We start from the raw sequence: 23,306 nt of genomic DNA, 5'->3' as shown, positions 1-23,306 counted from the left end.
ATTGACGCCTACCAAAGCCCTGCTTTGCCAGATCCATAGCCATCGGAGTCATTTTATCTTCAATGACTGGCTTTCTACCAAGACTGACTTCTACTGCTTTCTTCCCAGATATACGATCACCTAATGTACTTTTTAGATTTAGGACTTTTCGGCAGCTTGCCGCACACTCATACCATTATTGACAGCATTAACCACGTCCACCATTGCCAGGACGTCATACTGACAATAGATATTTCTCCCTTTAGGTGGTATATTTACTAAAGATACATTAAGAAATATAAACTTATTTTTAATTTTACTTATCATGTATATAATGATGTTTTTCTGTGATATTATTTAGCATGTCTCGAGATAATCAACATTAAAATGTGTTTGGCGCAATATAGCCCGTGTGCCGACGTGCCATAACACAACATTTCATTTCATAAAACAGTGAATATTGTGTGTTTTTTTTTTTTACATTTGCTTTAATTTCAATAGGTTATCTCGTCCAGTAAGTCTTTAATTAAATCAATATCGCATAGACACTGTTTAGGATTGTTTATAAATTTCTTGACTAGAAAGACGACGCTAAATTTGTCACTTACGGGTTCAAATTTGTTGGTAAGTAAAAGAACATATAAAATGTTTATTGTTGTACCTTGGTTATATGTACATTTAGAAGCAAGTTTGATTATTGACTCGATAAGGGAAGGCAACAAATAATGATCATAGCACCATTCGCGATCTAAAAAATACCAAAGTTTATATCTTATGTGATATTTAGTATTCTTGGGTGGTGTATTCCAGTACTACGGTGATTTATTAATTTAAGTAAAGACATCTGAGATTGGTGAAGGATATATACTCTTCAAAAAAGGTAGGTGATATTGAAATGCAAATACCTATGCAGATTGCGATATGATAATGGACATTTGACATGCTTAGAGAGCATGTTCACAGATGAAGAACTTATCGCCCCAACAGAATCACTGAGTTGCACATGCAACACGCAATAGCGCCATACACGTGGGAGGGGTCCATTGTCAAATTTGACACTTCAAGGAAGGCTTGATGAAAACTGACGCGTGCTGGTTTATCTATCCATGTTTGCTTTCCTGTCGGTTCTTGCATAGATTTACTGTTTAGCGTATCTTTGCTTTAGTGTGTTATGTTTAATTTGATCGGGAGACGTGTTCATCGACATCAACGTCAACCGACAACACTGCAAGAACTGACCTTGGCACTGCAAGAGGAGTGGGTCAAATTGCCCCAAATCGTGATTGGACGGTTGATTAGGAGCATGCCACAACGAATTGCTGAATTTCTGAAGATTGATGTAGCAATTACTCATTATTAAGACAAAAATCAAAAACGTCCATTTTGACAGTGTATCTCTTTGCGAGTGAAATGGGGCCGTCAGATAAACCGCCCATATGAACTGTTTATGTTCATGTGTAGGCAATTGACCTGTTATTAACCAGGGCTTTCGGTAATTTTTCACAGATGATTAGCAGCACTGCTAATCAAAAAGTCCAATTTTGCCAAATTTGATTAGCAAATTTAAAAATTGATTAGCAGTTTTTCAGTTTCAAATCAACATAAAACACCCAAATAACAAGATTATTTTAATTTTAATTGATAGCAAATGATTAGATTTCATTCTTAAGATTTTTTTAGAATGTTAGCACTTCTACAGCTAGCTGTGAACATTTCTGAATGAATGTAGACTTTTGTTAGGCCTTATGTCTGAAGCCAATTCTTGGCAGTGGCTTCTTATTTCTTCGTTAGAAAACAATTTCGTCTGCTTTTTATCGTGTGTTATTATTTTTGTTCAATCGGAAGCACGCGGTATTTTACGAATAATCTCGATTAACTAGACGCACGCGATATAAACAATAATAGTTTACGGGAATTCTTACTTTGATTTCTCACTTTACAATACGTTTACACGTATTTATTTTTTATATTTTATTTACAATACGTGGGGGATACACTGAATTTATTTTTTTTAAAATTGAATACTGATATAATTACTCGAAATTGACATGTCTCGCAACGTGAGTGGTACTACTTGATTCCCTATTTCCAGTTTAATAGTCCCGATTCATAGAGTTATGTCCCTGTATTATATAGTATCATGAATTGAGTCTGGGTAGTTCGAGAAGAAAATGTCACACGGAGAATTCCGTTTTGTTTATAAAATTTATTTGATATTTTATACGCGTTGAAAGTGTTGAGAAATGTGGATAAATCTTTGTGTCAATATCCAAAATGACAGGCATATTAATGATTCGCAGTTACTGCGAATCAAAAACGTTAGATTTTAATTTTTGATTAGCAACGGACAAAATATGTATCGCAAATTGCGCTGCGATACTGGTTGTCGGCAGCCCTGTTATTAACATACATTGGTTACCTCTAATAAAAACAGCAGTGCACTTCCGCAGTTTTGTATTGTTTCTGAATATACCCTACTTTTTTGGAAGAGTATATATATATTATGTATATTAAATGATTCTATGATTACTGTTCGTGTATATATTTATATATACCAGTAATAACCAGTTTTGAATCTTTGCAAGCCTTCTTTATTTGCCTACGAATAAATTATTATTATAAAAAGAAAATTTATTTAATACCGTCGCTGTGACCGCAATATACCCCATATTGACTGTTATCCACGTCCACAGCCAGACGTCAGGATGTCTCCGAAGATCCCCGCCAAGCATAATGTTGTGTGGCAGGGATCTTCGGACAGTATAAATGTATTGATTTATAGTTTATTATTAATCAGGGCAGCATATAAATTACACAAAAATGATCTTTAATAAATAAGCTATCAAAAAGGATACATTAAAAAACAGGGTGCTGGATAATCTCTTATCAATAAAGTAAAAAATGTGAAGACGTCAACATATAGTTCTTTCAGTCTGAATTTGTAATTGGCAGGCAAACATATGACACGCGCACATGACACTTTTTGGCCTATTAAATCGTAGTTTGTTATGAAAACAATAGAACAATAAAAGTAATTCAACATTATTGTAAGAAATGTTTTTATTGGTTTTTATTATAAATAGATTGTCGTATTAACCAATAGGAGTACAGACGAAAATAGTAGATGTTTAATAAAGCGTCTGAACATCCCTGTATGTCCAAAGATCCCCGGTTTTACCCTACACATAAATTCAAAAGGGGTGAAGGCTATTCATACATGTATTTGCGATTTAGATTTATGTACATGATGTAGGCCTACATTGTAAATATGTACCAGGCTTCAAAATTGGTGGACGCAAAGACACAAAAAGCGTGCTAAAATATGAAAATAGCGTGTTAGATTTGAACTAAAACGCAAAATTTTGCGCCTACGGTAATTTAGTTTTAAGCAAGTTTTAAAACTTGAATTTTTCTATAGCTTAATTCTGTGAAAAGGTTGAAAATGTTTACGATAAAATTTTACGTAAGACGCCATTTTGCCTATAGACTCACTTTCCTTTAACAAACTCTGAGTCTCAACGAAGAGACCAGATATAATCGGCCATGCGTAACTTAACCAATGAAATAACAATACGTCACCTTCCCGACAAATAATATATGCAAAACTGAAACCATGTGATATTATTGACCAATCATGTTATCCCTAACTGTGTTGACCCTAAGAAGGCGAACGGGCCATTTCACACGGTTCACACAGCCGTAACTAAAATACTAGGCCTACAGTTGACTGATGTAGTATTTTGGTCTAAACGATGATTACAACATTTTGTAAACGCAAAAACCAATAAAATACACATTTGTGAATAAGTGGTGGTTAAATGGACAAAAGGTCCAAACGATCAAATTCTGTTCCAATACTTCCATTTGGCACCAGGCAGAAAAATTTTGTATTAATTTTAGATTTACAACTAGAATTACTGAAAGTTTTTGCTTGTTACACTTTGTTTTTGCTTCTAATTTTTAAAAATAACAAGCAATTAAAATATTGCTTCTGGTATTGGAAATAAGATTCGAACCCTGTATGTACGTATACGTCTGTACTTCGTGAAACATGACCCAATCCCATAATATTTACAAAGAATATTTGTGATCAATTATGTACCCTATGTACATCATGCATGTGCATGATGTGTTTTAAAATGAAAATTTATCCCTGAATATATGTCTATAGCGAGACATAACCAGATGTTGGCGTGGTGGTCGACATTCAGCTCAATGAAAGTATGGTGAAATGCTGGAGAATATTTGGTGGTCTGTCTCCAAAATCAAAAGGTAGTGAGTGTGAATGACTGAATGATCAGTCACACAGCACAGGTGTTGACAGTTTATTATGATCTGTCAGACGCTTGTCAAATCAATATTGCTCGCATCTAAGAAAAGAATTAAGCTAACAATGGAACGAGTATTTTGAATTATCCATAAATGTTTACCTGATGTCTCCAAAAGAAAACTTGTCAACAGATTTGGGGACAGCTCTTCCAAACTTGAGCAAAACTCCTGGAATGCTTTGGTGCCCTTTACAGACAGCAAGTCCAAAAATACTTCTAACTTCTTAATATTGTCAGTTATAGACGAGATTTCTGTCTCTTCGACTGCTGTAAAAACACCTTTTCGTGCAAGTTTCGGAAAAATTCTATTTATGTCTAATTCTTTTAACAATCTTGACCGATGTCTCTCAAAGAGGCGAGCTACACCACCTCTGCCCGCCATCTTTCTAATTTGACACCGAACGGAGATAAATAAAAGATGTGGATTACATGAAGACCAATCTGAATTATAATAGAACGATTTCTGAACGTCATTGATTATTTCGAGTCATATATTTAACTTTCAAAGATATTTTATTGATATTGAACACAGAGAGCAGTATTTTCTTTTAAGGGAAATTAGTGTTATTCCCATTAGCCCATTCGATTTTCATTTGACCCCAAAAGTGACGCGATATATAGCGCCATCTACACAATAACTTGTCAAAGAAGACCACGAGTTTCACACGTTGGTTTGTTTTCATCACGTGTACATCCAGGAAGAATCCAATAGGTCTTGGGATATTCCATTAATTGGGCAAACATGGCGAATTGAAAATAATAATTGAATAACATGTAACGGGACCATTTGGCAACCATTTTTGTTCTGAATCACGTAGTTATCGAGGGACGAAACATGGAGAGTCAGAGTGGCAGTGATGATGATAATGCTGGTATGAAATTATTTTTACTTCAAAAGTAGCTAAGTCTCTAGCCTAACTCAATCATCCAAAGTCTTACACGTTGAAAAAACGAATTATTTGTCAATTCAAATCAACATTGATGTTGTATTGTAATCTTACCCGGAAGAGGTAGGCTTCTGATATCCAATATTTAAGACAAAATAAACATTTGACCATTGGTACACGAATCGTGTACATATATAGTGGGTTTCTGCGTCATTTGTAACAAGTGACCAGAAAGAACGAGGCTAGACCTATTCAACAACTCATGTCAAACGGTGATGCCATATCTTATCTGGAGAGCATGCGCAATAGACTGGAATAACCAGACGCTAGAAATTGGCATTATGCCGTATTTCGCTGGACATAACTGATTTGAAATTGGGGTCAAAACGGAAACAATTGAATGTAAATAAGTTTATATACAATCAGATTACATTATTATATGCGTTGCGACCCATTTGGGTCAATTTCTAGGTCCCAAATATTAGCGATTTAGCTCCTTTAAGATACGGAAGGGCCAGATATACTTGGTTCTTCATGCAAAAAGCATAGGCCTACAAGTTTTCATTGTATTGGTTATCTGTCCTACAATGAAAGGTTTGCTCCAGGTATTGGCAGGTTGGAGGGCCTGGCAAGGACAGCTGTCATCTAGCCATTTGGATGGTACAAAAAAACGAGGTCCTGTGTACGCAGAAGGCGTGCACGTAAAAGATCCTGTGGCAGTTGGATTTCAATATAAGAGTAGGCCATAGACAAAATGTCCTTATAGTACACTGTATGGTGTATGGCCGTCTTCATTAGCTCAGTCGGAGCAGAACAGTAGGACATTAAACCCCATTTCATTTCATTGATATAAGAGTAACCCGCAGCGCCGCTGTCCAGACAAAATGTCCTTCATTTCAAAGCCCACTGTATGGGGTATGCCCATCATTATTAGCCCAGTCGGAGCAGAATAGTTGGACGTTAAACCCCATTTCATTTACAATAAAAGTGTCAATCAACGATAACGGCGGCCATGTATTGATTGCAATTATTCCGTTTCACGTAAAAGACATTTAGGCTTTCACAATTATAAAATCATCAGCAGTGATCGGCCAGTCAAGCTCATTTACTATTTGATAAAAGAAAAACAAAAAAGTATTACATAATATCCACAAATTTTCAACAATATTTTATTGTTGAGTTCAATAGGCGCCGATTAAACAAAACAGTCTTTTAATTATTCTTCCGAGTCCAAAACATCACCAGACCGAGTCCGAAAAGTCGCCAATTAAGCCCAAACCCTTCGTCAAACTGAGTCCGAAAGGTTGTCTGTGTTGAGTCCGACGGAAATGTCATGCTACCATGTATGAGTAGGCTATGAGTGTGATTCATATTTAAGGTAGACCGAAGAAAAAGTATAATAGAGGACAATATCAAACTGTATCAGACCACTTGTTGTTGCACAAGTTTGATTCTTGAATACTACCAACCATAATATTCATTGGTCAAATTTTGTAAGACCCCTAGTCATTTTAATTAGAAATATTTTTTTACAATTAATTGGGTAATTAGGTCTTACTGCTACTACTAGAATGTCACAGCATCTGCAGACATACTGTCGTGATAAGTTTAGATGTAGACCTATCATGCTATACTTTGACCTTAGGGAGACTATTTATACAAGTTGTGATATTAACCAATACCATAATTTTTTTATTGACAGGGTCTGGTTCAGACCACGAAGGAAATAGACATTCTGGTTCAGAAGCAGGTTCTCCAGCTGGCAGTGGATCTGGATCAGGTTCAGATAGTGAGGCAGGCAGTCCAGTTCGAAGCGGTAGTGATAAGAGCCGGTCACCAAGTCCGACGGCTGGTTCTCCAGCTGTTAGTCCAGCAGGTTATTTTCTTTTCATATTTCCTATTTTTATATGATTTTAGTGCTTGGACTTCCCAAGTCTCCTTGTGAGACATGTGATTAACTATGGCGCCCTCAAGCACTAGGTTTCTTTCAAGGAACCAGGGCAGTCAATACTTACATTTACCAAGTGTTAAGAGGTTAATATACTATTCAAAAAAAGTAGGGGATATTTGATTTTTAAGTGTTATTAAAGTCACCTAATGAAACTGACGAAGAAACAAATGACAAAATGAAATGAAGTTCACATTCATCGATTTATTCCAAATGATCGTTAGACTAAGTAAGGCACAGACTGACCATTATAAGGGTGAAATGATACCCGGGGTCAAACAGCAAAGTTACCACAGCATCACAACCAAGTCAGTAACGGGTAAATCCTCCTCTGTTTGCCAAACAAGCATTGATCCGACGTGGCATACTCCTAATGAGACGTCTAAGGTCATTTTGGTCCAGATTGTCCCATTCCTGTTGCAACGCAGCAGCAAGTTCTTGGACATTGGCAGGACGTTGTTGACGTTGACGTAACCTCTGTCCAAGCATGTCCCAGACATGCTCGATGGGGGAGAGGTCGGGACTCAGTGCTGGCCAAGGTAATGTGGTGATGTTCTGTTGTTGGAGGTAACCTGTAACGATCCTGGCCCTGTGACATCTTGCGTTGTCATCCTGGAAGATGAAACGGCGGCCATGACGTCGTGCGAACGGCACAACATGGACTGCCAAGATGTTGTCTCGGTAGTACTGGCCTGTAACACGCCCTGCAACAAGATGTAAAGCCGTTCTTCCAGCAACAGTGATGCCTCCCCACACCATAACAGAACCACCCCCAAATCGATCATGTCTGATGACGTTAACGTCTTGGAAGCGCTCGTTTCGACGACGCCACACCCTCCTACGTCTGTCCAAAAAATCAACAGTGAACCTTGACTCATCTGAAAACATCACATTGCTCCAGCGTCGATTATCCCAGTGTTGACGATCCCTACACCAACGACGTCTTGCCTGAATGTGATGATCTCTCAAACAAGGGATCACGCGAGTACGTCGGGCGCGAAGGTGACCCCTATGCAGTCGATTCCAAATCGTCTGGCCACTCACTCTCACACCAGTGTCTGTTTGAAGACGAGCGCTGATCTGATTTGCTGTGATGACACGATTTCTCAAGGCCAAGGTACGGATAAATCGATCCTGGGCTTGAGTTGTCGCCCTTGGTCGTCCTGAGCGTGGTCTGTCCTGTACAGATTGTGTATCACGGTATCTGGACCATAGCCTGCTTATGACAGACTGAGAAACATTCATCGTCCGCGCCACAACCGCCTGTGTTGTGCCGATCTGTAGCATGCCAAGGGCACGTAACCTTTCATTTTGGGTAAGCCGACGCATATCAAAATTTGTTTTCTGGTCACTAAAACAATTAAACTGATGTTTCCACCCTGGAATTCAATGCCACAATGACTGTAACATTCAAAGTCAGAGTCGTGCAAATCTTGGGTTGGACCCCCATGATGATCCCAAGCATCACCTGCATTCCATGCGGTAGCTATTGGTGCGTTTGGGCGTCACATGTAACTGGAAATGTTTCTTCTGTTAGGTTCTATAGTGACTTTTTTCGTAGTCATTTGCATATTTTAGTATTATGCCCCCAAAATCAAATATCCCCTACTTTTTTTGAATAGTACAGTGTATATATCATTATAATACGAAAGCAAAATAGACATTTATTGTAATTTTTTTTAAAAGTAAAAATTGATGTGAACCTTATTATTAATAAATAGAGGATGTAAAATTGATGTGAACCATATTAATAAATTGAGGATGTAAAAATGCATTTCTATAGTGAAGGTTTATTTCTTTTTTTCTTGCACATATCAGGAAGCCGTCATAGTAGTAGAGGAAGCAGTCCAGTAGGAAGTGGTGGTGGCAGTGATCATGAAGATGGGAGTGGTGCTGCAAGTCCTGCTCATAGTGGAGGTGGTAGTCCTCAACAAAGTAATGGTGGAAGTCCAAGAGACAGTCCAGCTAGTAGTCCAAGAGGAAGTGGAAGAGGTAGTAATGTGGGTAGTCCTGAGGCCAGTGATATAGGCACACCTGCGGGAAGCAATGCTGGTAGTCCTGCAAGGAGTGCTGCTGGTAGTCCAGTTGCCAGTAGAGATGGTAGTCCAGCAGGCAGTGAAGGTGGTAGTCATAGAGGTAGTCCAGCACAGAGTGGTGGTGGAAGTCCCGCCAGTAGTGGAGGTAGAAGTCCCACTGGCAGTGGAGGTGGAAGTCCAGCAGTCAGTGGCAGTGAAAGTCCAGCAGGCAGTGGTGGTGGAAGTCCTGCAGGCAGTGGCGGTGGAAGTCCAGCAGGCAGTGGCGGTGGAAGTCCAGCAGGCAGTGGCGGTGGCAGTCCAGCAGGCAGTGGCGGTGGAAGTCCAGCAGGCAGTGGCGGAAGTGCAGCAGGCAGTGACGGTGGAAGTCCAGCTGGCAGTGGCGGTGGAAGTCCTGCAGGTAGTGGTGTGGTTGGCAGCCCTGTAGGTAGTGAAAGAGGAAGTCCAGTGGGCAGAATTAGCCCTGCTGTAAGTGGTGGGGGTAGCCCAAAGGAAAGTAAAATGCCTGACAGAAGTCGCTCCAACAGTCCTGATGGAAGTCGTGGTGGGAGTCCTCATTCAGTTAGAAGTGGTTCAAAAAGTCTTGCAAGGAGTGGGCACAATAGTGCTGAAGGAAGTAATAGAGGGAGTCGACCAGGATCACCAATGGATGAAGGAAAAAGGAGTAGATCGCCTAGTCCAGCTGGAAGTAACCAGTCAAAAGGTAGTAGAGGGTCTCCTAAAGATGTACATATGGCTAGTGATAAAGATGGCGAAGGAAGTGGATCAGGTACATTATGAATACTTTTATTTTTAATACAGTACTAGTTCAAGTCCCAATAGTTTTTATGAAAGTGTGAATTTTTTTTTTTAAGTAGGCCTAATATGGTTTACTTCCAAAATGATGTTTGGCTATAAATACCTTAGATTACACCCTCTTTTGTCCAAATTTAAGATACCTTCCTTCTCAAAACATTGCATTTGTGAGGGAATAACCCTCCTATAAAAAAAAAATCTATTAAAAGAGGTCATGTTTGTGTCATGTGATTGGCTGAGGGGGTACCTTAGCAACGGGTACGAAGTCAGAGGAGAGTTCATTGCATATACAAGACGATGCCTTTAATCGCCATTTATTTATTTTAAATATCGAAGCCTAATTAAATTGTCGGATTATCCACTGCCTACCTTTTTTTCCGTCTTTTTATCTCAGAAACTGTTGTACTCTTAAGCTCACCATCAAGTTTATTAACAAATACATCAAGTGCTCACTAATCAGACGATCTTTACGTGCTTTGACGTCACTCGAGCAGATATCCCTAATCGTCAGGTTGCTGGTTAGGGATACCCTTACATTTTTGTCTTGTATACGCTCCATGGGTGTTTTTCAGGGAATCCAGTATTTTCCAATAAGATTAGATTTTTCTACTTTCAATATATACCAAAATTGACATATTTTTATTGGAAATAACCACCTGATAAATACTTTTGTGGGAAAGTATCTTTAAATTTGCTTGTTGAAACTAATTTATATTTTTTGTGAAAGGTTTATTATGTCTCTTCCAGATAAAGAAGTTAAGAAAAGAAAAAATGCCATTATGAGTGATGAAGATAGTGATGAAGAGGTGGGAAAAAAAGTACATGGTTCTGATGATAATATGGAAGGTAAATAGATGTATTGTAATTAGGGATTATACAGTTTAATTACCTATGTAATTACAATATCAAAGAGCAATTTAGATAGTGTCTCTGCTTTCACAAAAAAGAAAAAAAAAACAGTAATAGAATAGTTTTACTTTTAATCACCTATCCACAAGTGAGAGTCCTTTTCATATTAATAGGATCGGCCCACTGCTTTAGGTTAAAACACTAGACACAAAGAGATCCATCCAGAGGTTGTAATCACAGAAGTCAATAATTTTGCCAGTTACACACGTCAAATTTTTTGACACATTTGCTTTGATAAGCATGTTCAGAAATATGACTTTTGTTGAGTAATAATTGTGACTTTAATGTACACAAACTGATTTTGGAGTTGTCTGCCTGATGCCGGCATTCACATATATGTACGCTAAGGGACAGTGAGCATTTAACTTATTCTGCTTAAAATCAAGAATTTTATTATAATAAATTAATAATGCATTTGTATTACATGTATGTAATTATTTTTTAACAGCAACAATGGGTGATTTGTTTGGTGATGCTGATGATATTAGTTCTGATGAAGATGATAAAGAGAAGAAAGGGAATGATGAATCTCAAATACAGGTAATATTCACTTCCAACTTGTTTAAATGTAAATATTTATCGTTTTTCAGCATATGTAGCCATCTGAATAGTAATCAATCATGAAATCATTTGATATTCTTAACCCAGTAGATTCCCATTTACCTGAAATTGTGATTAAGTTTTTTTTTTGTTTTTTTGTTTTTAAAATAACCTGTTTGCTATTGTTTAGCTGACATAGATCAAATTTGTTAATTTTTCTTATGCAATAGCATCCACGTTTTGATGACGATGAGGATGAGCAGAATCAACAAGAAGAAGAAATACCTGAAACCAGAATAGAAGTTGAAATACCACGTATTGTTACAGATTTAGGCAAAGCTGTACATTATGCAAAATTACCTAATTTCCTTAGTGTAGAAACAAGGTAACACGATTTAGATAGATAGATAGATAGATAGATACATATATAGATATACACACATGTACTTTAACAATTCCATTCAAATCTGGATCTGTTGGTCAATTCTCAGAATATTACAGAAATTGATTGATTGTTAATCAATCCATTATAATCTGGGTGGCAGATCCTCAGATATATTTAAAACATGTTTTTAAATTAAGGTTGTGAAATATGAGATATAATAATAGATTTATTTATGGTGTTAAAGACCGTATGATTCTGCAACATATGAAGATGAAATAGACGAAGATGAAGTATTGGATGAAGAAGGTAGAGCTCGTATGAAGTTAAAGGTAAGCAGTAATTAAACATCGCTACATTGTAGTTAAACTTCACTATGATACAATTATCAAGAGCACATTTGAATTCAGTTTTCACAAATACAATGAATTTTATCCCAACACATTTTAATGCTGGGAGTCATAATTTCATAGAGCACTGAAATTCAGTACCAAATGTAGGGCGGGTGGGGAGGTGGATAACTTTAATGACTTTGGCTAAAGGTTTCTCACATAACCTACACCGGTAGTGAATGCTTGCCCTTAAAAAGGTCCCGTCTTCATAAGCCCAGTCAGAGCAGAACAGTAGGACATTAAACCCCATTGCATTTCATTTCTTAAAAAGGACAGCTGGGATTATTACCTAGATTAAAGGTTGATATAATACTGGGGGATTTGCGCTGTATTAGACACTACACTTTTGTTTTAATTAGTTTAGCCCACCAAAGTTGACTTGTCCCGGCCCCCACAAGGTTAATCCAGATCTACTGTCACTTTGGATATCCAAAATGCAAAATTTGATTTTTATACAGCCACATTAAAATGTGGACGCTCTACAGGCTAAAGTTAATATCCGATTGACTTCAAATTTATACACAGTGTTTCAGATTATGAGACGAAGAAGCCTATTGATATGCGGTGATTTCCGACAATTACTGCCAGAGTTATGGCCCTTGATCACTTTGAAAAATATTGTGGACGTTCTAGAGGCTAATGTTTATATCTGATTGACTTTAAATTTATCCACAGTGTTTAAGGTCATGAGACGAAGAAGCCCGATAATTACTGCCAAAGTTATGGTCCTTGATCACTTTCAAAAATCTTTTTGATGCTCTCCAGAGGCTAAAGTTAATATCCGATTGACTTTAAATTTATACACCATGAGACGAAGGATCCTATTGATTTTCAACAATTTCCGATAATGACTGCCAGTGTTATGGCCCTTGATCACTTTGAAATATCTTGTTGACACTGTAGAGACTAAAGGTTAATCGAATGACTTTAAATTTATACACAGTGTTTAAGGTCATGAGATGACGAAGTCTGTCAATTTTCAACGATTTCCAATGATTATGGAAATTGATATTAAATGTTTTGTATGCAAAATGTTAGAATAGGGCAGAACTAGAAGCCAAATGGGTTGTTACTTGTATTCAGATTTTAGTGTGTTGTAAATGTTTTCATTTCTGACAAAAAAAAATAAAATATGTGATGACAACCCTTATTGACACCCCGGATGACTTAGCTGCTGTTGGCGTATGTTTCATTGCCTGGCAACCAATCTTATTTTAATTTATAGGTAGAAAATACAATAAGATGGAGAAATAAGAAAGATGAAGATGGAACTGATGTATTAGATGATAATCTTAATCCAATTAGAGAAAGTAATGCCAAGATGGTTAAATGGTCAGATGGCAGGTAATTACATTTAAAGGAGAATGCTATAGTAAAAGTTTAATTTTTCCATTGTGTTACAAATTTCAGAATTATTTTTAAAAAAAAAAAAGTTTTAGTAACAAATAACATTAAAAAACACTTTCAAATTTCTGCAATTACGGAAACACCTGACAATTAATGAGCTGAAGCTAAATCACATGACATGACGTAAGAGGCGACTCTCGTGTAGGAGTCGATGTATATTTTAATATAGGCATCGGCAGAAAGTGAAAGCTTGTCAGACATTGATTTCACCCCGAATGTTGTTCCCAAACAGTACGAGCCAATTAGAACGGTGAGCAACAACGGTGCCGATAATGGTTCGGACCATTCTAGCATTTCTAGCCACGAAGAATGACAAATAGGCACTACCTTGTCTTATCACCACGAACACAGTCCTTGGACTGAGTTGGATTCTCGATAACTTTTCGCTTCATTTATTGATGTTCACGCTTCATGTGCGAAAATATATCAGAGAAAAACTATCAATTCCCGTAAGTTTACCCTAGCCATAGTGTAATACAGTATTATATGCCCTAGACTACTTTCTTTGTGCAACAATTGAAAAACGAGGATCACATACATTATATACATAGGACTATCGGCATCGAACCAGTGTATCGGCATATAACTGAAAAAATATTCTATCACACTCATTTACTTAGTTAAATCTGCGTCCATAGGCCTACACCTACTACTGACACTTGAAACACTTCGAAGTGGGGATATTAATTTAATTTTAGTATTTAGCTGGACTACCTTGCTGTGTTGTTTACATTTAGTTGCCATGGTTACATCAATCATTTCTATTGCTAGATTTTGAAAGCGTGTCGGTTTCGCCATAGAACTATGCACAATTTTAACATTGAAAGATTATAACTACTATATCTTGATCAACATAATAATATTAATATTATTAAAATTGCACTGGTCACGTTCGTAAGCAGATATCTCGAAATGCTCCGAACAAAGACAGGCGTGTTTTGACATCGCTGTGGCCAGACCATTCTGCGTGTTGCCTTGCTTGGAAATTTTTAAAAAATGACACATGCTTCCTGATTTATATTTTTGTACTATTAGTACATCCCCAATTGAGCATGTTTATGCTTCAAGTTAGACAAAATGACGGGATGCAGTGCTCAGCTGCAATAGCCTTCTATAGGGAGATTCACAAAGTCTGTAGTCTTTGACATCAAAATGAGGCTGCAGATATGCATAAATGTCAATTCAGGTTTTTATATGCCCACATTGAAATGTAGTCGTATATTGTCGTCGGTCCGGCGTCCACAATTGCTTGTTAATATTCGATTGACTTTAAATTTACACAGTGTTTAAGGTCTTGAGACGAAGAAGCCGATTGATTTTCAGCGATTTCGGATAATTACTGCCAGAGTTATGGCCCTTGATCACTTTGAAAAAACCTTGTGGACTTTCTAGAGGCCAACGTTAATATCCGATTGACTTTAAATTTATACACAGTGTTTAATGTCATGAGACAAAGAATCCTATTGATTTTCAGCCATTTCCGATAATTACTGCCAGAGTTATAGCCCTTGATCACTTCAAAAAATCTTGTGGACACTCTAGAGGCTAAAGTTATCATCCGATTGACTTTAGATTGATACACAGAGTTTAAGGTCTTGAGACGAACAAGTATATTGATTTTCAATGAATTTTGATTACTTGAAGTTGAACGGCCAAATCCATGATATTAAATGTTTCGTATACCAAACGTTAGCATGGGGCGGAACTAAAAGCCAAACATTTTCTAATGATAATTACTTAATAATGAGTTGTTACTCTTAATCAGATTTTAGTGTATTATAAATGTTCTATAACCGACAACAGAAAAAATATGCAACAACTCTTGTTGACTGCTCGGACTACTTAGCTGCTGTGGGCGTATGTTTCGTTGCTTGGCAACCTATCTTTATAAGAACACATATATTTATATTTGGTCATTTTTATTTCCCAGGTGCATATACATGTATGGTGATAAGTACTATATGGTGTAGGCTTAGATATTTCTCACAAATGATATAAGTCTTGATATAAATAGATAAAAATGGTTCAATTAAGAAAGATTTGAGGGTTTAGTTGTGGGAGGATTTACTATAACGTAACCATATTTCGAGTTTAGATTCTTATTCATTTCCGTTTCCTTATCTTCTGAAATTATATTTAAATAACAGCCATATTTTGCAATACTTCAAGTTATTTTCATTAATTAGTTCTCACTTCCATTACAGTGCTTATAGAACTGTTAATATAATTTATATTATTACAGCATGTCTCTACATCTAGGAGATGAAGTATTTGATGTTTATGCTATGCCTCTACAAGGCGATTTTAATCATTTATTCGTACGGCAAGGTACTGGTTTACAAGGTCAATCTGTATTTAAAACAAAACTAGCTTTTAGGTAAGTATGTTGCCATCTTAAATTTACACATCACGGGTCAATCATGAGTTAGTGAAAAAGTGAAATTTTTATCTACAATTACTGTGACATAGTAGTTACCGATGATAAATTGAAAGGATTAAGTTTCTTTTGCTGCTGAATGAATCCAGCAGGGTAAATGCTCATTTGAATGAGAACATGGTTAAAAAAATTCCACCATTATTATTGGCAAAGAAAATGTTGGACTTTCTGTGTATATCAGTAACAGAAGGTATAAAATTTAGTGCAATAAAATAATGTGTGTGTGTGTATGTAATCTTTTAAATACGGTATGTAATTTATTTCTTTCAGACCTCATTCCACAGAATCATTTACACATCGTAAAATGACCATGTCGTTAGCTGATAGATCTAATAAAACACAGAAAGTTAAAATGTTACCTATCACAGGTCATGATCCAGAACAAAACAGATCAGAAATGATTAAGGTAAAATCATTATTTATGCCTGAGTGGATAGGACAAAAAAAACGAAGTCCTGTGTACACATTAGCGTGCATGTAAATCAACCCTTGACTGTTGGAATTCGAAATAAAAGTAGGCCCAAGAGCTGCTGTCTGGGCAAAATCTCCCTCATAGCACACTTTATGGTGTAAGCCCGTCTTCATTGGCTTAGTCGGTGCAGAAAAGTAGGCCGTTAAACCCCATATTGTTTCATATAAAGATTTCTGGTTTGCTACTCATTGGTCAGATCAGACATTAACATATCTCAGATAAATATCAATACAAGTATAACATCAGGAGGTTTTATTTGTTCCAACTGAGGACTATGAATTCTACATCCTGTACAGATTATTACACAAGTAAAGAAGCTAAGTCTGTTTATGATTGCTGTCATAGAATAGTATACATAGTCGTCAAGAGAGATATGTTTTTCGTTGATAATTAATATTTGGTAAATTGTTTAAGTTGCATTTAGTAAATGAATGAGAATAACATACGACACAATTATATGGAATACAAGTTACTTAAAGGATTTATTTCAGCAACGTTTCTACGAGGGTTCTCCAGTCTTTAAGTAACTTGTATTTTATATAATTGTGTTATGTTTAATAATCGGTAGTCTGTTAATAATGAGGTGGTCTGTTAATAATGGGAAGCACTTGTCTGATCGAACAATAAAATTTAATTGTTATTTGAGAATTTTATCGAATGATGAGAGTAGGTCCTTTGTTGGCCAGCCTCTAGTATTTGAGCGCCTTTGTATTGTCCATGTGTCAAAAGAATTTTCTAGAACTGTATATTGACATTTTACCTTATTTACTTTATATATTTAAATTAAATAGAAAGAAGAAGAAAGATTAAGAGCATCTATAAGAAGAGAAAGTCAACAGAGACGTATGAGAGAACGTGCACATGCTCGTGGTATGAATGCTAATTATTTAGAAGGTGGTTATGATGATGAGGATGATGATGAAGAAATGTCTATAGCTGCTATCAAAAAGAAATATAAAGATGGTGTTAATCAAAGAATGAAAGGTATTAATGAATTCTGAACGCCATTTGAGGAGTAGTTAATCCCTTGCAAATTACCTTATTGTGAATGTTGAATCGTTAAAATAAATATCAGACCAAAAATAGTTCAATTTCATTAAGTAATTACAAAGATATGATTTGTAAATTTTGCAACATTCGGCATCCTCTGCAACCGATAGAAACTGGATATGGTCAAAGCGGACATAACTGAAATTGGCCAAATTTCACCAAGATCAAAACGACCAAAAATGTGACAGGATCCGTTGCAGACAATAAAAACTGGATATGGTCAAAATGGAGATAAATGAAAATGGAAAAAATTCACCAAGATCAAAACAAAAAAAAATGTGATAAGAATAATTTTGATTGTATATGGTTGTGGTCATTTTGACTCAAAGTTATGTCTGTTTTGTTCAAATTTTAGTTGAGGCCGTTTTGTATATTTTACTTCTAAGTTTTGTTGAACTCTTTTAAAAACTTGACATCAGTTCAATTTCATAAATTGATTACCCAATTTTGTAACTAAACTTTATATATTGTCCATCCAAATTTTTGAGAAGAAAGTTTATTTTTGATATCCAATTAATTTAAAATATTTGTATTTAGAGAGACCTAACATCTATAGTTCTGATAGCGAAGATGCTTATGAGACTGATAATGAGGATTTACAAGCTAAAAAACTAAATAAAGCCAAAAAATTAGACAGTGATGAGGTAGGTTATTTAGTAGATCTTATCTTTAGGTTAAACATGTTTTATATATACTGATTGCTCATTGCTGGAACTGATAATATTATTTTGTTTTGTCCTTTATTATCCCATGCCAAATAAAGTTATTATCTTGCGCCAAACAAAGTACAAACATCAACCTGTTATAGTAGTACTTGTGCCTTTTCCTAATCAAAAATTTCTCAGATTTAAAATTGTTATTTTCTGTTAAGGAGACTCTTTCGTTCCATTTGTTACTGATGATATGGTTAATACTTGTACTCTAACCTTTTCTTTTAATTACTACAGGATTCTGGATCAGATACCGGACCTCGTAGAAAGAAAGCTCGAGTTGTGAGTGATGACGAAGAGGAAGAAGGTGGAGGTGCTAGTGGGGTTGGGGGAAATGGTAGTGATACAGGAGGAGGGGGTACAGGAATTGATGTGGAGAGTGATTAGACCATGCAAAAATATGTATATAAAGTATGACATTTAGATAAGATATGTTGTAAATATCATGTGACACATCTCATTATCCAAATTCTTATTTTTTAAAATGGGAAATAAAACTACAACAAATCTTATTCATTATGTATTCATATATTTATAAGAATTCACAAAAAAGTTGAATTACTTTACCCCTGATGCACTTCGTGATATTGAAAGGAAACTTCATGTAGATAGGATTGGATAACCAATACATATTCCGACTGTAATTATGTACAAAGAAATCAATAGATGGATGAAAAAACCCACAGCCATTTGAGAGTCATTTCCAGACAGCTACATCTTGATGTTTAATTATCCAGCTTTAAACCCACTTACATAAATATATTTTTTATAAAATCTGTGATATTTCTTCTAGAAAGATGAAATGCTAAGCAAAGACATTTGTGTGGATTATATTCTTGTCAAGTTGTGAAATCTACCATGAACTCCATTCTCCCAAAAGATATTCCAATGGAACCTGATCAAACTATCACACACTGAGCAGCAAGCTATTTAATTTTCAATGTTACAAAGAGTCTAAGTCTGGTATTGAGGCCTTTTGATTGGAACATATCTGTTTGAAAACACAACAATCACATGTCATTGACACAGAATATCCTTAGCTCTGTCCTCACTTTCATTAAAAACAATAATTGTAAAAAATTTATTTTGGTACTTTCTATAGTTCCCTGTGATAAAAGAAGTGAGCATTGTTTTTTATCAATCATGCCAGCCTGTTACTTTGTACACAAAACCTTTTTCTGCTAATCTTGTTAAAATTTTTGAGATATTTTTACTATCATCTAAACCACTATGATGTCTTCCATCTAATGTTAAATGTAAATTGTGTAACATTGACTTCATACCATGAGGTCTTATTCCTGTTACTTCACGAAATGGCTGAAAATGAAATAGGAAAAATATCAAAAGCGTCGACGTTCATTGTGGGTTTAATGTGATTGTTCTCCAAACCAGGTTTAAAATAGCATTAGCCCTCAAAATGGAAGTGGTCAAAGCCTGTGTGATTTTCATTTATTTTTGGTTACTCTGTTCAATGAAATGAAATGGGGTTTAACGTCCTACTGTTCTGCTCCTAAACTGGGCTAATGAAGACGGGCATACGCCATACAGTGTGTTATGAGGGAAATTTTGCCCGGGCAGCAGCGCTACGGCCTACTCTTATATCGAATTCCAACTGCCAAGGGATCTTTTACGTGCATGCCAATATGTACACGGGACCTCGTTTTTTTGTCCCATCCAAACGACTAGACAGCTGTCCTTGTCAGGCCCTCCGTCCTGCATCACTGACAAGGGGAAACCACGCTGGAAAATCTGGATGAACTTTCTCGGCAAATGCAGGGATCGAACACCCGACCTCCAGGCTAGCGAGCCAGCGCCTTACCCACTTAGCCACGTGATCCCCCCTCTGTTCAATGAAAAATTGAAAAGGCCATAAGCAGGGTGTTTTTGGCTGTAAAATATAACCAAGACATATTTTTACACAAAAAGTATATAATACTACAGTTTATACTGTATTAATATTGATAGAGGAGTAAAAAAAAAATATTTACCGTTTTAATATTTATCCATTGATTATAATATTGTGGTAGTAGAATATTAAACCAGGCTGTTTCTCTTGGTAATCTGATAAATAAACAATATATTATCTTCAAGTTAGAATAATAGCAGGATGTCTGCTCTTATTAACCCTTAAGGCATACAAAGTAAAGTTTATGAAATATGTCTCAAAAATATGTATTTCATCTGCACTTTTTGCAGTGTGATCTCAAACATCTGGCATTCTTCTGTCTAACAATTAATTTTTAATTTCCGGGTTTGTTTTATTTCAAGAATATTTTAAAGATATAAACTTACTGTGTTTTTAAATCCCAGTCACCACAAGTTACAAATATAAATTTAACACCATCTTTTAACAACCCTTCTTTATTCATCCACTCGTCAACAAGCTATAGAAAATTTTATAATTTGCTAATTAAAAACATATTATTAAAATCTTAATTCTTAATTCTGCTAGGCATTGCCCTTCAATAATATAAGACAAATATATATTTTCTAAACAGTTCAATTATCAACACAATGTGATCATTTTACTGTGTTTCCATCTATTCTTCATCAAATTCCAACTTTTAATGGTCCTAATACATGCACACAAATGTACACATACATACTATCTCAACTAGACAACATGGTGCTTCTTCATTACTATCCAACCCATAATTGCTCGACTACTGTGAGCCCGGAAATGAGTAGAGGAGAAAGTGTGACAAAAAAATCACTGGGGTGATAAATTCTTTAATAAATATAGTCTTTAGATTGATTGCACAGCTACATAGAACTGGTCAATAACTGTGTGATAATTAATCCACAAATCTTCGGTTAGCCTTTCAACTAGGAGAACTGTCCAACAAATGTATATCTAGAAATTTGAGGGTATAAAAAGAAAGTTGGTTTCACATCTTACTTGTAAAGTTTTTCTTAAGTGTGGTTTTCCCCTCACCATATCTTGAGAGATACCTGTCACCTATACAAAAAAAAAGTTTTCTTTAAACATGCATTATGCAAGAGCTAAATCTGCTTATTGCAGGTCTTTCTTTAGGCCTGAAATGTTTTCTAAAGTATTAATTAGACATTAATTAACTGATCCAGGCCTTAATCAACTCTCGATGGCATCAGATTTCTCCGATATTAAATAGATTAGAATGGTTCAGCGATACTTTGATTTAATCAAATATGGAGGACCGAGACTTAGCTTCGATCAACCAGTACAGTGGTTGAAATTATTGCACACGTCTGTCAAACCTTCAAAGGCTAATATCTTCGCTTGCAATATAGTAATTTGAATGAAATTTTCAAATTATTCATTTTACATCATCTACTCTCGAACTATTATAGCAAGAATGGCTAGTTCTTTATCTAAATCTTACATAATGTATCTTTAATAAATCAGTTAAAGTCTCTGATCCTCATTTGAAGCAAATTTAATCATTTGTAAACTACAATATTGTGAAAATTCAATCAGTATTTGAGTACGTTTTAGCGTTGATTAAGCTGTGAAAAAAATTTGATATTGTCTAAGAAATACAAATGACAATTGTGATGAAAAACCGAACAATTAAAAAAATAAAATAATATTTCTCACATGTAGCAAACACACTACATGGTTTGTGTATTGGTGCTGAAAAATAGGATGTTAAACCCAATTTCATTGCATATATTAGCGTCAAACTATCTGACACTTATAATCTTTGAGTGGCATTTAGTGATTGAGCACATTAGAAAAACACAACACAATTTATATGGAATACAATCACTGGTTTATACACATATAGCACAACGTTTCAACAAGTATTCTCTTATGGTTATCAAGTACAAATTATTTCGACAAGTATTCGCTTATTGTTATCAAGTACAAATTATTTGTACTTCATAACGATAAGAGAATACTTGTCAAAACGTCGTACTATATGTGTATTAACCAGTGATTGTATTCCATAAAAATTGTGTTGTGTTTTTTTATCTGATATTTACCTTAGTACAGTATTCACAAATCTCATTGACTTCTGGTTCAACATATTGCTGGAATACTGATTCGATTTCAAACGTTTTAGCATTAACTTTGACGATTGGAAATTCAATTATTTCCTGAAAAATTGAAAACAAATATTATATAACATCTTATTGTGGTGAATTAATCATTAAAACAGCATAATAACCGTACACAAAATTTATCCTAATATTTTTTACAGTAGATTTGGTAAGGTTTTGTACACATGGATATTGGGCTATATTATAGTAATACCAGTACGATGTCACGGCGTGAAATAATTACCGGTGGATCTAACACTACTTAATACAAGTTATCATCCCCGCTGTATGGCAATAACACAATAACACCCACCATCGGCTTTATGATTTTGTGATCACCATTTGCCTCAAAATCTAACACTAGAAAATAATCGAACTGTTGTTTTGGGAACTGAAACGATACCATTATTCAACTCTGAACAAATGGATGGTTAAAAACTGTATGCATCAACTAAATTTTATCTCCAGAGTCCATGAAATCCTCGACTGTCAATATATAGCTATAAATTGTGTTACTATATTTATCCCCTTTGTAACACTACTGAAATGTTTAATAATCTATGGTGTTCTATTTCAGCCACTCCGCTTTTTTACGCCCACATTTTGTGAACAGTCTACAGGTCACAATTTTTATCCGATTTCAATGAAACTTGAAATGTAGGTTTATCACCCCAAGATCTCGATTCCTTTTGATATTGGCGTGTATCGGACTGTAACTTCGTGGATTATGGCCCCCTGATTGTACGAAAAATAACGTTTTTAGCTTGTGAACACTGTTGAGGTCACAATTTTTATCCGATTTGGTTTAAACTTGAAATGTATGCTTCTAACCCAAAGATCTCGGTTCCTGTAGATATTCGCGCATATCGGAACGTAACTTCCTGAATTATGGCCCCCGATTGTACGAAAAATCGCGTTTTTAGCTTGTGGACCCTATAGAGGTCATAATTTTTATCCGATTTAAAAAAACGTAATATTATATCACCGTTAAACCCTAAGGACGACTGAGTTCGA

At 35.7% G+C, this 23,306-nt stretch overlaps 3 protein-coding genes across 13 annotated transcripts in view; 1 reads left to right on the top strand and 2 right to left on the bottom strand.

Annotated features, from left to right (window-relative positions):
* LOC126816806 (tight junction protein ZO-1) overlaps nt 1-4,689 on the bottom strand; it is a 94,285-nt gene extending 89,596 nt beyond the window's left edge. For all 10 annotated transcript variants that reach the window (XM_050543528.2, XM_050543533.2, XM_050543534.2 and 7 more), the window contains exon 1: nt 4,410-4,689. In XM_050543528.2, the coding sequence (XP_050399485.2) occupies nt 4,410-4,689 (280 nt within the window). The remainder of the gene's footprint in view (nt 1-4,409) is intronic.
* Nucleotides 4,690-4,933: 244 nt separating this feature from the next.
* Nucleotides 4,934-18,781, top strand: LOC126814980 (RNA polymerase-associated protein LEO1). Its single transcript, XM_050540479.1, has 13 exons — nt 4,934-5,179; nt 6,897-7,070; nt 8,961-9,944; nt 10,718-10,816; nt 11,328-11,419; nt 11,650-11,804; nt 12,049-12,133; nt 13,419-13,537; nt 15,843-15,977; nt 16,308-16,443; nt 17,301-17,493; nt 18,097-18,203; nt 18,507-18,781. The coding sequence occupies exons 1-13, from the start codon at nt 5,143-5,145 to the stop codon at nt 18,654-18,656; spliced, it is 2,466 nt and encodes an 821-aa protein (XP_050396436.1). The 5' UTR covers nt 4,934-5,142; the 3' UTR covers nt 18,657-18,781.
* Nucleotides 18,782-19,183: 402 nt separating this feature from the next.
* On the bottom strand, nt 19,184-22,833 carry LOC126814981 (ERI1 exoribonuclease 3). 2 transcript variants are annotated; one of them, XM_050540481.1, is made up of 6 exons: nt 22,696-22,833; nt 22,236-22,349; nt 21,169-21,228; nt 20,562-20,653; nt 20,258-20,330; nt 19,184-19,586 (listed from the first exon to the last, which is right to left on the bottom strand). In XM_050540481.1, the coding sequence occupies exons 1-6, from the start codon at nt 22,696-22,698 to the stop codon at nt 19,407-19,409; spliced, it is 522 nt and encodes a 173-aa protein (XP_050396438.1). In that variant the 5' UTR covers nt 22,699-22,833; the 3' UTR covers nt 19,184-19,406. The 2 variants fall into 2 exon arrangements, with proteins under 2 accessions (XP_050396438.1, XP_050396437.1); XM_050540480.2 differs by having other exon boundaries at nt 22,606-22,831.
* Between the last annotated feature and the right edge of the window lie 473 nt (nt 22,834-23,306).

Source organism: Patella vulgata, chromosome 3 (assembly GCF_932274485.2).
Source record: "Patella vulgata chromosome 3, xgPatVulg1.2, whole genome shotgun sequence".
NCBI classification, from domain to species: domain Eukaryota; kingdom Metazoa; phylum Mollusca; class Gastropoda; family Patellidae; genus Patella; species Patella vulgata.
The sequence above is the reverse complement of the archived record's forward strand: the minus strand, read 5'-3'. Positions and strand labels throughout refer to the sequence as shown.

Coding starts and splice junctions, on each gene's coding strand:
- LOC126814980 (XM_050540479.1), top strand. CDS start 5,143: ATGGAGAGTCAGAGTGGCAGTGATGATGATAATGCTG. Junction 12,134..13,418: donor GAGCTCGTATGAAGTTAAAG/GTAAGCAGTAAT, acceptor TTTAATTTATAG/GTAGAAAATACAATAAGATG. Junction 18,204..18,506: donor AAAAATTAGACAGTGATGAG/GTAGGTTATTTA, acceptor TAATTACTACAG/GATTCTGGATCAGATACCGG.
- LOC126814981 (XM_050540480.2), bottom strand. CDS start 22,698: ATGGTATCGTTTCAGTTCCCAAAACAACAGTTCGATTATTTTCTAGTG. Junction 20,331..20,561: donor GACTGGGATTTAAAAACACA/GTAAGTTTATAT, acceptor TTTATTTATCAG/ATTACCAAGAGAAACAGCCT. Junction 19,587..20,257: donor AATGGATAAATATTAAAACG/GTAAATATTTTT, acceptor TTTCATTTTCAG/CCATTTCGTGAAGTAACAGG.